The sequence below is a fragment of the Pollachius pollachius genome, assembly GCF_949987615.1.
Source record: "Pollachius pollachius genome assembly, chromosome: 11".
Lineage (NCBI taxonomy): Eukaryota > Metazoa > Chordata > Actinopteri > Gadiformes > Gadidae > Pollachius > Pollachius pollachius.
In genome coordinates, this window is record NC_136944.1 from 5,931,679 (window position 1) to 5,944,469 (window position 12,791).

General features: G+C 44.5%; 2 protein-coding genes across 2 annotated transcripts; one reads left to right on the forward strand and one right to left on the reverse strand.

Moving 5' to 3' along the window:
• Window positions 1-577: 577 nt before the first annotated feature.
• rpl23 (ribosomal protein L23) lies at window positions 578-3,822 on the forward strand. The gene is made up of 5 exons (XM_079745894.1): window positions 578-617; window positions 1,480-1,563; window positions 2,063-2,191; window positions 2,717-2,830; window positions 3,693-3,822. The coding sequence occupies exons 1-5, from the start codon at window positions 605-607 to the stop codon at window positions 3,773-3,775; spliced, it is 423 nt and encodes a 140-aa protein (XP_079602020.1). The 5' UTR covers window positions 578-604; the 3' UTR covers window positions 3,776-3,822.
• Window positions 3,823-4,147: 325 nt separating this feature from the next.
• Window positions 4,148-12,772, reverse strand: LOC307083240 (von Willebrand factor C domain-containing protein 2-like; the record flags this gene model as incomplete). The annotated part of the gene is made up of 3 exons (XM_079747073.1): window positions 4,148-4,386; window positions 11,587-11,716; window positions 12,398-12,772. The coding sequence occupies 3 exons, from the start codon at window positions 12,770-12,772 to the stop codon at window positions 4,148-4,150; spliced, it is 744 nt and encodes a 247-aa protein (XP_079603199.1).
• Window positions 12,773-12,791: the final 19 nt, after the last annotated feature.

Here is a 12,791-nt window from a genome sequence, read left to right on the forward strand (position 1 = left end):
AAGACACTAGTCACAGACACACAGGGCCACGGGACACAGGACACACCATGAAGGTTATGGGGAACATGTCCCCTGGGGTCCCGGGTCACTACATCATTCAGACAACCAGAGAGGAGACGGCCCACATTTAGTTTTAGGTCCTCTGGTTATACCTAAACTTTTAAAGATCAAATATATCATTTTAACCAAAACTCTTCTTTAATGACACTCATTGAACTAGAACCTTCAATACATCAATTTTATAATAAACAAAGTAAAACTAAGTGTTTTTGGATATAAACAATACAATAATGCAAACAATTTGTTTCATAAATGTGAGATTTCCATCATGAATTAATTCAAAAAGGGCCTATATTAATTCATAAAAAACAATATTCAAATTAAACCTACGCCACTCATCACTGATGATTACCGTGGATCCCATGGGCAACACGTGAAACAACCCCTCTCGAAAGCTACACCCATGTGCTTTTTTGTTCTCGAAGTCGACACTGGATGGCGCTGTAAGCGCACCGAGGGGGTTTAACAGCGACCCGGATGGTGATCTGCGCATCGTTATATCCCACAATTCCTTTTTCCGACGTCCTCTTTCCCTTCGGCCGCAATGTCTAAGAGAGGTACGGTGAGATTGCCTTCCAATATCTACATCCATCTGACATTAAGACCTCTTCATCCGAGCTGAAAATCATACTTGTTTTTGTAATGTATCCTGCGCTGACAGCTATGCGTGTATTGTTTAATTTGAGAAAACAATTTGATAGATTTGACCTGTTTTGGTGTTGGCTAGTTACAGGAGCCCATGTAGCTAGCTAGCCTTTAAACGATAAGGCGAAAATGGGTTCGGATATGTTGGTTCTTTTCCTGCGGGGACAACGTGGAAGAGGCTTTTTAATACGTTTTGTTACTAAAATTTGACGAAGGTATGAACAAATAAACTAATGTTGATTTGTAAGTGCATCAACTGAAGCTAATGCTAACATGTTCGAATTGATTTGAATTACAACCGTGAAGCATGGACGCCATAATGTTTATTGCTATTATGTGGTCCAGCTGTTTATGGTAATACCTTTTTCATAGTCATTATCATCATGCTTTGAAAAACATTTGTCCGAAGAATTTGTGAACGTGCAGATGTGGTGTTCTAGTACATTGTGGTTGCATGTTTGCCGGTGGGTCTCGTACTCCCACCCCTTCCAAAAAGCGCTTGCCTGGTCTGTCTAGTGGCTGGGTGAGTTGTCGTTAGAAGGGAAGATCAATCCCTTCACTGTGGGTGAGATGGCGGTATTTTCAATGACTGACCAATCTCAATCAGTGTTGGTACAAAAGCCTAAATTTGTGTGCGTTGCCGGCTCCCATCAATTATTTCAGTTGGTACGCGTAAGTGTCAAGACACTTGTATTGATTTAGCTGTACCTGTTGCTTCTCTCGATGGAACTCAATGCAAGTTACTGACGTGTGTGTTTTGGTTCTGTTCAACAGGACGTGGTGGGTCATCTGGAGCAAAGTTCCGCATCTCACTGGGTCTCCCAGTGGGTGCGGTTATTAACTGCGCGGACAACACAGGTGAGAATAGACTTGACTTGGCATTTCAGGTATCCCATGTGCCAGCTCCAGGAGAGGCCTCTGACTTTTAAGAAATGTAAATTTAATTATTCACTGGTGGGTTTAGTGTCACCACCCCTTCCAAAAAGCGCTTGCCTGGTCTTCCAGTGGCTGGGCGAGTTGTCGTTAGAAGGGAAGATCAATCCCTTCACTGTGGGTGAGATAGCGGTGCATTTCCGTGACTGACTAATCTCAATCAGTGTTGGTACAAGCCATAACTATAATTTGGAGTAGTTTCTACTTTATTCCAAAGCCTTGAGAGTTAGGTTTTCTGTAGCAACCGATTTTTCATGTCTTAACTTATTGGTTTAACTTTCATTTTAATTCAACTGGATACCAGTCAACAGTAGCACCAGTCGGCTGGGTGCCATGCAGGCTCCTGTGATCAGTGTCTCTCGTGTGGGCTCTGCTGTTGACCTCATCAGGTCTTGTGCTCTGTCTCCTCCACCTTTCCTTGAAGGGGCCAAAAACCTGTACATCATCTCTGTGAAGGGCATCAAGGGTCGTCTGAACAGGCTGCCCGCTGCTGGAGTGGGTGACATGGTGATGGCAACAGTGAAGAAAGGCAAGCCAGAACTCAGAAAAAAGGGTAAGTATTTAGAATTGAGCTCCTTGGTTCTCACTTAATGTACATAAGTGTTTACGTGCACTGCGATTTACAGTCCTCGTGAATGGCTCTCATATGATAATAGGCTTTTTTCAATTGGTTAATTAGAAGTGCCTTACATTTTTTGTGGTGCCTTATTGACTCAGAATAAAGCTCCTTCAGTGAGGAGTAACTTGTGTATCCCCACCCCTTCCAAAAAGCGCTTGCCTGGTCTGTCTAGTGGCTGGGTGAGTTGTCGTTAGAAGGGAATATTAAACCCTTCACTGTGGGTGAGATGGCGGTGGATAACCATGACTGACCAATCTCAATCAGTGTTGGGACAAACCCTTCCTGCTGTAGTCGTTAACAACACCGCTTACATTTCCAGTTGATTTCAATCCTTGACCAAGTCCCAACTGTTTTGCCCGTCTTGAGTCATTGGGGTTGGGTGAATCAGGCTGGGAGGGAGGTAAACATGTGGATCTTGACTTGTACAGCTTTGACTAAAACATCCCAATCTCTCCACAGTGCATCCTGCGGTGGTGATACGGCAGCGGAAGTCGTATCGACGAAAAGACGGCGTCTTTCTTTACTTTGAAGACAATGCGGGGGTCATAGTAAACGTTAAAGGAGAAATGAAAGGTGAGCCTTCTGCCGTACTGGTTTCAACTTAAATGCATTATTTGCATGCCCACCCCTTCCAAAAAGCGCTTGCCTGGTCTTCCAGTGGCTGGGTGAGTTGTCGTAAGAAGGGAATATCAATCCCTTCACTGTGGGTGAGATGGCGGTGCATTTCCGTGACTGACCAATCTCAATCAGTGTTGGTACAAACCAAACCTTAGTTTAACCAATAAACTAAAGCTTATAAGAGCAGCTCTGCACTTTACTGTAAAAACCAAGATGCGGTCTCTAGGTACTGGGTAAAGGCACAATGATCGGGTGCATTTGGCTGTGTTGGTCAGGGTATATTGCTTGCATGGTTAATAGGAACAGCCCTTTATGTTGCAATGTGTGATTGGCTTAACTGTGATTAAGCCACTCACGGGTAGTATTTCGGGTAGAGACTTTTACGGGTAGAGACTTTTAGTATTAAAAGTGTTCAGTCCACTAACTAGCTGTGACCCGATCTTGTTTAACTCAGGTGGCTAGGTGGGAGGGGTTTTAGGAGTTTGAATGGTATCATTCTGGTAAACAAAGTGGTAAAGGCTGGCAAGCATATCTTATTTGGAGAATATAATCAGTTATAGGATGTGATGTTGGTAACATTATTTGCAAGAGATTAAATCTCTAGCAATCAACATTCAGGTTATTAAAAGGTATGAGCTAGTGTTATTGTTACTCCTTGCAACTTTAAGAGTTTGACAACATATCCGGATGAACAATTGTGGAAAGGGATGCCACTGTGCCCGGAGTTAGAAGGTTGAATTTCCTGCATGCTTGGTTCTGAAGTTAAAGTATGACCAGTGTTTTGCTCTCCTCATACTGACTTCTCATTTCTCTTCAGGTTCTGCCATCACAGGCCCTGTGGCCAAGGAATGCGCGGATCTGTGGCCGAGGATCGCATCCAACGCTGGAAGCATAGCCTGAGTTGACCTGACACGTCTTGTTTTCAATAAAAACTGTTGTAAAGTCGGTCCGGTCTCATGGCGTGGTTTATCTCTAATGCAGTTAGAGGAAATGTATTTTGGGATTTTATTGCAGACTTTATTATAAACGTGCACAGTAATAACATTGTTGGTAATGGCATTTAACATGTTCAAAGAATGAGTAATGTGCTATACAGTTGTGTGGGATAAAGTGGTATTAGAAACTAATAAAGAGGGAAGTCCTTCAGCAAATTAAGGGGTTGACAAGAAACGAGTGCAGCGATGAACCAACTACCCAGGGGGGAGGGCGGATGGCTCTAAGGAAGTGACTTGTGATCCGGTGTAATTGTTGCAAGGGGCTATCACCAGTGGGTCACGGTATCGCGTCCCATTTGGGGCCGAACCCCCTGCCTCTGTACTCCTCGTCGTTGCTCCTGGGGACCTCCGGTTCAGTGGCTGGAGGAGGGCTGTCCGGAGGCTGGTCCTCGCAGGTGGCCTGGGGATGGATGTGCCAGGATCCTTCCCGGTAGGTGCAGTAGCACACGGTTCTATCGTCCATGTCCACCCGCACTCCTGCAGGGATTATCTGGCTCCCAACGTAACAGTTGGGACCTTTCGGATAGAAAACGATAAGTTAAAAGTTAAGCAAAGTTGACATTCATCTCAAAAGTACAGGTCTCAATGTAATGAACATGAGGGTGTGAATTTCAAAACGTAAAATACATTTATGGTTCCATGATGACCATATGTCTGCCATGTATCTGAGGTGTCACGTGACGCACGCAATGCCAGGTCTCCTGAAAACAGACCCGTTGCTGGCGGGTGGGCTGGAGGTAGTCTGCCCAGTGCCAGCTTCAACCGATGGGTCGAGTCCCTAACCTTTATGGACAGCCTGCCCCTTTATTTCATCCTCAATTCACTAACACTAGTAATTGGCCATAATTGTTTCACGTTAACGCACATTAGAACGGTGTCATGACATTAAATCCTGAAAGTCAACATTGTCATAAATGTGATATGATCGATGTTGTCTGAGGGGTTCAAACAAGTTTGAGGTGAAGTAGCGTCATCTACTGGACAGTAAATGTAGTACACCCACTAGTCACGAGAACCCTCTAGAGCAGTGGTATTCACTATTTTTTTCAGGAGAGCCGCACTGACAGGACGACGTCAACAGGAGAGCCATTTTTACCGCAAAGTATCAAAAGCTATAAATCCAGTCATAAATAAGTATGCCTGCTTAATAATATGTCCTCCCTGAAGCAGTGTTTCCCACAGAATTTTGTGAAACTGTGGAGGGAACCCGGTCCTTAGCGGGGTCCGGGGGCATGCTCCCCCAGAAGAAAATTTGGTACCTTTTAACCTGGAATGCATCAATCTGGTGCACTTTGAGAGGAAAATTAAGACTTGTGTGACTGTGTGCTATTTTCTGGAATAATGTGGAGACACTGGGTCACATAACATGGAAGCTATTGAAGAATAAATTTATAAGAATAAGTCCATCCAAAGAGCACATTCTCTCTTGTTATGCAGGAAAACCGCCAATCTGGCAACCCCGCTGTCAGCGTAGAGCCGAGCAAGTTTAAAAATATTTTCTAGACAAGGCTATATTTCCACCTTTTAATGCCGCTGTTGATTTATTTTTTAAATAATTGTTTGTATTGTTTTTTTAACTATCTGTATTCACTGCATGATCATATCACTGTATATTTTTACCGCCATGCGAGCCGCAAATAGAGGCTTGGCGAGCCGCGCAATGAGTAATACTGCTCTAGAGTCTAGCAGGGGTCCCCAAACTACGGCCCGCGGGCCGGATCCGGCCCACCTAAACAACTGGAGTGGCCCCCTTAACGATCCCAAACAATCCCTTTAAACATGGCCTATTTAAAAAAATAATAATATTTTTTTTTTTTACGAGGGAAGTGAAAATTTAAATATACCATAAAAGGCAATTGTTAATTTTTACATAGTACTTTTTCATATATTTGAGATGTCAAATAGCGCTTGGCAACGTGACGTCACCAAGTTCGCGCTGCAATGTCGGGCGATCATGCCACAAGTGCGTGCGGCGATCAAGCGGAAAGTAAGCACGGGAATGGAGAACGGTAGAAAGCAAGGCAACAAAATGTCGAAACTGTTGGGGAAACGGAAAATAGATTCAGAGTGCAGAGTTTTTAAACAGCAGTGGACAGATGACTATATTTTTGTCCAGTGCAAGGAAAAGGCAGTTTGTCTAATCTGCAAAGAGACGGTGGCGGTGTTCAAAGAATTTAACATCCGCCGACACTATGAAACCTGCCATGGCGGGCAGTATGCTAGCTTGCTGGGCCAAGTGAGGAGAGACAAGGTGGCTAGGCTAAAAAGTGGATTTGTTGCCCAGCAGAGTACAATGCTACGCCAAACACAGATGAACCTGTCATCCGTTCGGGCCAGCTTCAAGGTAGCTAAACTGATTGCAAGCTGTGGAAAGTCGTTCAGTGATGGGGAGTTTGTTAAGAAGTGTTTGAACGCTGTCGCGGAGGAGGTGTGTCCGGACAGGAAAGATGCCCTGAACGCGGTGAGTCTGTCCGCATCTACAGTTACCAGGCGAATTGAAGAAATGGGGCATAATGTACATGTCTAGCTGAAAGAGAAAGCTAAAGATTTTGAGTGTTTTGCATTGGCAATGGATGAGAGCAATGACGTGCAGGACACAGCACAACTGCTGATTTTTATTCGGGGAGTAAATTCACTTTTTGAAGTGTCCGAGGAGCTGGCAGCTCTACAAAGTCTCACGGATAGTACGACAGGCGAGGATATTTTTTATAAAGTACGCCAAACGATGGAAGAGTTGGGTTTGGACTGGTCTAAGCTGGCTAGCGTCACAACGGACGGTGCTCCGAGTATGGTTGGTGCATCGCGGGGGCTAGTTGAGCGCATTAAAAGAGAAATGGAGGAACGAGGTCTCACCCCCCCACTACAAGTCCACTGCCTGATTCTCCAGCAAGCACTGTGCTGCAAAGTTCTGAAGTGGGAATCTGTCATGAAGGTGGTTGTGTCTTGCATAAACTTCATCAGAGCAAACGGACTAAAACACAGGCAGTTCCAAGCTTTCCTATCCGAGCTGGAGTCTGCCCATGGAGACGTGCTTTACCACGCTGAAGTCAGATGGTTAAGCCGAGGCAGAGTTTTGAAACGCTTCTATGAGCTGCTACCCGAAATCAACGCCTTTCTCCTGACAAAGGGAAAAACGGTCCCAGAGCTGATCGACACAGAATGGAAATGGGACCTCGCCTTTTTAACAGATGTGACAGAAATTTTAAACGGCCTCAATTTACAGCTCCAAGGCAAGGGAAAATTAATCTGTGACATGTATTCCCACGTCAAAGCATTTGAGGTTAAACTTGCGCTGCTTGTTGGACAAGTGCAAAACCAAGACTTCACCCATCTCCCTGCTACTCGAAGCCTCTCAGCTGAGAAACCAGCGGTCCCGTTTCCAACCAAGAAGTGCAAGGACGCACTGGAAACGCTGAGAGCGGAGTTCAGTGTGCGGTTCCGTGAGCTTCGTGCCCACGTTAAAGAAATTTGCATATTCCAGAACCCTTTTGCTGTCGACATTAATGACACCCTGCCTTCTCTTCAATTTGAACTGGCTGAGTTGCAGACCTGCGATGTGCTGAAAGACGCATTCAACCCCAACTGTCTCATAGAATACTATGCTTTTCTCCTAAACGAGACCTTCCCCAACATAAGAAAGAACGCAATGAAGATGTCCACAGTTTTTGGGAGCACATATATCTGTGAGCAAACTTTTTCACGCATGAAGCTGATAAAAAAATCAGACGAGATCAAGACTCTCAGATCAACACCTGCATCAGTCTCTGAGACTGGCTGTAACTGGAATGGAACCTGACATCAATCTCCTAACCAGTCAGAAGCAAGTCCACAGCTCACACTGATATGGTAAGCCTGCTGATTTCATTAACTATGAAAATGAAAAAAAATCAGTATAGTGCTCTTTTTATAGGCAACATGTTTCTTGAACAGTGATGTCACAGACAAAATGAGACTGCAGCATGTCATACAGGGCATTTAGCAGACGCTTTTATCCAAAGAGACTTACAACGGCAGAGTCAACTATGCAAGGCGACAGCCCAGGAGCAGTTAGTGTCTTGCTCAGGGACACATGAACTTTCAACCAGGAGGAACTGGGGACCGAACTGGCAACCTTTCGGTTACAAGAGCACTGCTCTACCTCCTGAGCTAAGCTGACCCGATGTCAAGCCGATGTCATCTGCTGATTCATTGCTTGTGTTTTTTATCTGCCATTCCTGAAGGGCCTGCATGCTTCCAGGACCACCCTGAAGTCAGTAGGAGAGATTGCGGTTGACCGCTCCCACCCTGGAGCCAGGATCCTCATTATCACAGCACAAAAACCTAATATAAGAGTCATGTAAATACGAAACCAGATCACCTTATATACCTGTTCATTAAAATTATTCTGTATTAATGTTATTTACTGTAGCCTTAGTAAACATACCTGTTAGACATAATTATTATTATTATTATACTATTGTTAACTCCCCTTTATCTGAGACCTGATCTTTACCTGATTTTTACTATTATTCTCTATTAATATTATTTCACTACCTGTAAAGACAAAATACCTACCTGTTGTTAACTCACTTGTACCTGTTACAAAATCACACCACCTCATTGTTACCTGGCATCAGCTTGTGTTTTTATTTTCCATAAAATAAAAGGAGTTCCTGTGGTACTTCAAATAAACACGTGAAGACTTTCTATTACTTTTTTTTGCAAACCAACAAGGGCAGCTGCAAAAGAATTATCATTATAATCTCCACAATAATACTCGTTGTCACTTTGGCCCATATCATTTCCTGTTATAGACTGATCCCGGCCCCCAGCACAGAAAGGAAAGTTGATGTGGCCCCCACCGAAAAAAGTTTGGGGACCACTTCTAGAGGGTGCCCAATACGTCGATCGCGTTCGACCGGTCGATCGCAAAGGTAGCGTGGGTAGATCGCATGGCATTGAAGGAAAACAAAAATCATCATTAAAAAATAGACGTCAGCCTATCATCATGAAGTTTGCGCATGCGCAAACAACGGCACTAAGTGCGGGAAAATTAAAAAAAAAGCTTGCGAGTTGCCTAGTTAGCCTCCAATTTTTAACCCTTGTTTTTTCTCTTAATCTTAAGAAATGGTATACAAATGAGTGGGGGAGCTGGACCGAGTAAGAAGCCAAAAACGTATCACTTTCATACGGAATGGGAGGAGGAGTTTTTTTTCACTATGTCATTTTCGAAGTGCGTTTGCCTCATCTGCCAGTCTATCATTGCAATACCGAAGAAGGGAAATGTGGAGCGGCATTTTCGGACTGCTCATAAAAACTATGACACCAACTTCCCGCCGAAAAGCGAGCTGAGGATGAGATAGGTGAAGGAACTAAAATGCCAGTTGTCCGGACAGCAGTCACTTTTCTCACAGCTAACTTCAAAAGCCAAAGCCGCCACCGAAGCATCGTTCCGGGTGAGCCACTTAATCGTTAAGAACAAGACGTCCTTCCAAGACGGAGAGATGGTAAAAGAGGCAATCGTTGAAGCAGCTGACTCATTGTTCCGAGACTTTAAAAACAAGGCAGAAATATTATCTTCGATCAAAGCTCTCCAGCTGTCAAGAAGTACAGTTACACGGCGCAGTGAAGCCATGGCCGAGGATTTGACGCAGCAACTTTGGAAGGACATCGCAGATTGCGAGTGCTTCTCACTGCAGTTGGACGAATCTATGGACGTGAGTGACACAGCCCAGTTGTGCATTTTTATTCGGATGGTGTTTACTGACATGACTGCAAAAGAGGAGCTGTTAACACTACTGCCCATGAAAGAACACACGCGAGGAGAGGATATATTCCAGTGTTTCAATAACTTTATCACGAAAACCCAGCTCCCAGTGCACAAATTGGTGTCCATCACCACGGATGGAGCACCCGCAATGGTTGGCCGCGTGAATGGAGTTATTGCCAAGTGCAGGGAGGACGATGCTTTCCCGGACTTCCTGAATTACCACTGCATAATACACCAACAAGCGTTATGCGCTAAAATGCTCAACATGAAAGAGATCATGGATGTGGCAATGAAGATCGCCTGTTCTATTCGCGCCAGATCTCTTCAAAGACGGCTATTCCGTGCACATCTGGAGCAGGCTGACTGTGACCACTCTGAGTTGTTGCTACACACTGACGTGAGATGTCTTAGTCGAGGGAAATTCCTGCAAAGATTTCGAGAGCTCTGTCCGGAGATTAAGGAGTTTTTCCGTGTAGCTGGACATGCAGAATACAACCAACTAAATGACGGTCAGTGGCTGTTAGACTTGGCATTTTTAACTGATCTGACAAACCTATGGAATGACATTAATCTAGAGCTGCAGGGAAAAGACAAAACATTTATTAATATGATCAGCTCAGTTAATGCATTCAAACGAAAGATGCAACATCTCTCCTCAAAGCTGCAGCGCCATGATTTGGCAAACGTCCAGAACCTGGCGTCAGAGCTGGAGATGCAAGGGAAAGCCTGTGTGCAAATTGACAGTGCACGCTACACAGAGCAGATTGACAAATGTCTGTCAGAGTTTGACAAATGCTTTCAAGACTTTTCTTTGCCCGAGCCAGTCGCTACATTCATGTGCCATCCTTTTCGGGAAGATGCTGAGGTTGATTCACTCACATCAAAAATTTCAACACTGTTTCACCTGAACTCTTCTGGAGTGGAAGATGAGATTTTGACATTACAAGCAGACATTCAGCTGAAGTCCAGAGCTCATGGAGTGTTCTGGAACATACTCACAGAGGAAAAGTACCCCAATATGAGGAAATGTGCTACCTCCTTGACTGCTTTATTTGGCTCCACTTATTTATGTGAGTCAGCCTTTTCCCACATGAAGATCATTAAGTCCAAGTACCGTTCCACCAAAACTGATGATCATTTGGAAGTGTGCTTGAGGCTGGCTGTCAGCAGCTACTGTCCGGACTATGCATCCCTGGCTGATTCGATTCAGTGCAAGTCATCAGAATAAGGTAATGACAAAAAATGTACATGGTTAATTGTGTTGTGTTGTACAATATGGGCTCATGCTGTTGTGCAAGGGACATCAACATACATTGTACATATAGAGAATTCTCAATATATTCATGAATAAATATGTTTAGCATTTTTGTAGTAGGTAGATCATTTTGACTTGGTCATTTTATAAGTAGCTTGCATGCTGAAAAAGTGTGAGCACCCCTGCTCTAGACTCAACGGACAAAGATGACCAGCAATGCGAGGCATCGATTGCCAAAACTTTCTCCAAATGTGCCAAACTGTAAACGTTAAAATATTATACGTGCGTTTTTTAATAAAATCGTGAGTATTTGCAAATATAAGACTATCATATTACGTACAACTAAGAATATCTTATTTTGATAAATTATAACGCAATAATACGATGGTCTATTTGTGTGTGGTCTATTTATTATGCCCCTAACCAATGTCTCCTCCTCTGTCCACATGTGAGTAGGCCTATAATGGGGCCAGTCCCACAGCGGTGGGTGAGGTGACGTAACCACCACCACCGCCCAGTTAAAACACATCCCACTGAGAAGGGACTAATTTTAGACATCAGCTCCACGGGAGGTCCAGTGTTGAAATGTTGCGTGTGTGTATGCGAGCGTTGGTTCATGCATTATGTGTGACAGCGACACGCAACCTATGACCATTAACACGTTCGTAACATGAAATACAACTCTGAGCTAAACACATAAAGTGGTCTTTACCGGACTTGCAGACCGGGCAGCATTGGTTGGGCTCGAAGGAGGGGTCGACACAGTGGGGGGCGGGGCAGTCGGAGATGGAGCAGTACACCTCTCTGTTGGCCTCGCAGCGACAACGCTCGCAACGGGACAACTGGCGCACGAGTCACGGAAACAAACACAGTCAATTAAGGGCCATCTCGATGTTGGGCTATGGGTCGACTCATAAAAAATGTAGGCTCCTACTGTAGGACTTCAATTTGGACTTTCAATCACTTTTACAGTGGTGCCAACATGCATAGTTCCCTATACCAAAATACCATTCAAGATTTGTTCGAAGTTTTTTTTTTAGGTACGGATATGGGTCAACAATGCATTAATGCACATGCCTCCTCACATGGTCAATAAAACCATATATAGAGACACTTTTTCATAGACTATACTTTGCTATTGGAAGCGCAATTTACCTAAACCTATGACACCTGCGTGCACTTAACTGGAAAACCCTTAATGTTGGACACACATCTACACTTATGCATTGCCAGTGTTGGTCGTTGTGTTATGGGCCTATTATCGATTACCTATTATCATGTCAACAACAAATCAGTTGACCAACACACCATCGGTTACATCATATCTAATCAATTATCGACCTCGCTCACTATGACGGACGAATGCACGTGCAAAACGGTATGGTAGTTCTCTTTGCATAACTTAAACTTTACATTATCCAATTTATAGATACGATCATTGATAAGTAAGATAATAGATTAAAGTAATATGACACGTTAAGAAACGCGCCGGGAAGATGAGTGCGTGCTCGGCACATATTCACCCTGAATTCCTCCAGGAGCCGGTACGTCTTGCCCCCGTAGACGCACACCTTGGCCACCGCCTCGCACACGGGGCAGCACGCCTTGTACCTGATGCGGGTGCACCGGGGGTGTACGCGGGGACACTTGGGCCGCACGCACACGGGGCCGTCAACGGTGCAGGTGCACGGGCACGCCGTGGGGCTTGGGAAGTAAACTTCTCCGATGGCGTACACGAAGCCGTGGTCGTCGATGCACCACTTTCCCCGGTAGTCCCCGAACTCGTAGTCCGAGTCGCTTTTAGAAGATGAATATTCCGCCGCGACTCTGATCTGCAGACTCTGGGAAATAAGTAGTAGGGTGACAGTGAAGCACTGCGCGCTATTCCTGGAGCTCATTATTATGTCTATAATAAGT

What these genes read in the sequence shown, in the direction of transcription:
- rpl23 (XM_079745894.1), top strand. An exon ending in TAACTGCGCGGACAACACAG is followed by an intron (nt 1,564 to 2,062) that starts GTGAGAATAGAC and finishes CTTTCCTTGAAG; the next exon opens with GGGCCAAAAACCTGTACATC. An exon ending in CGTTAAAGGAGAAATGAAAG is followed by an intron (nt 2,831 to 3,692) that starts GTGAGCCTTCTG and finishes ATTTCTCTTCAG; the next exon opens with GTTCTGCCATCACAGGCCCT.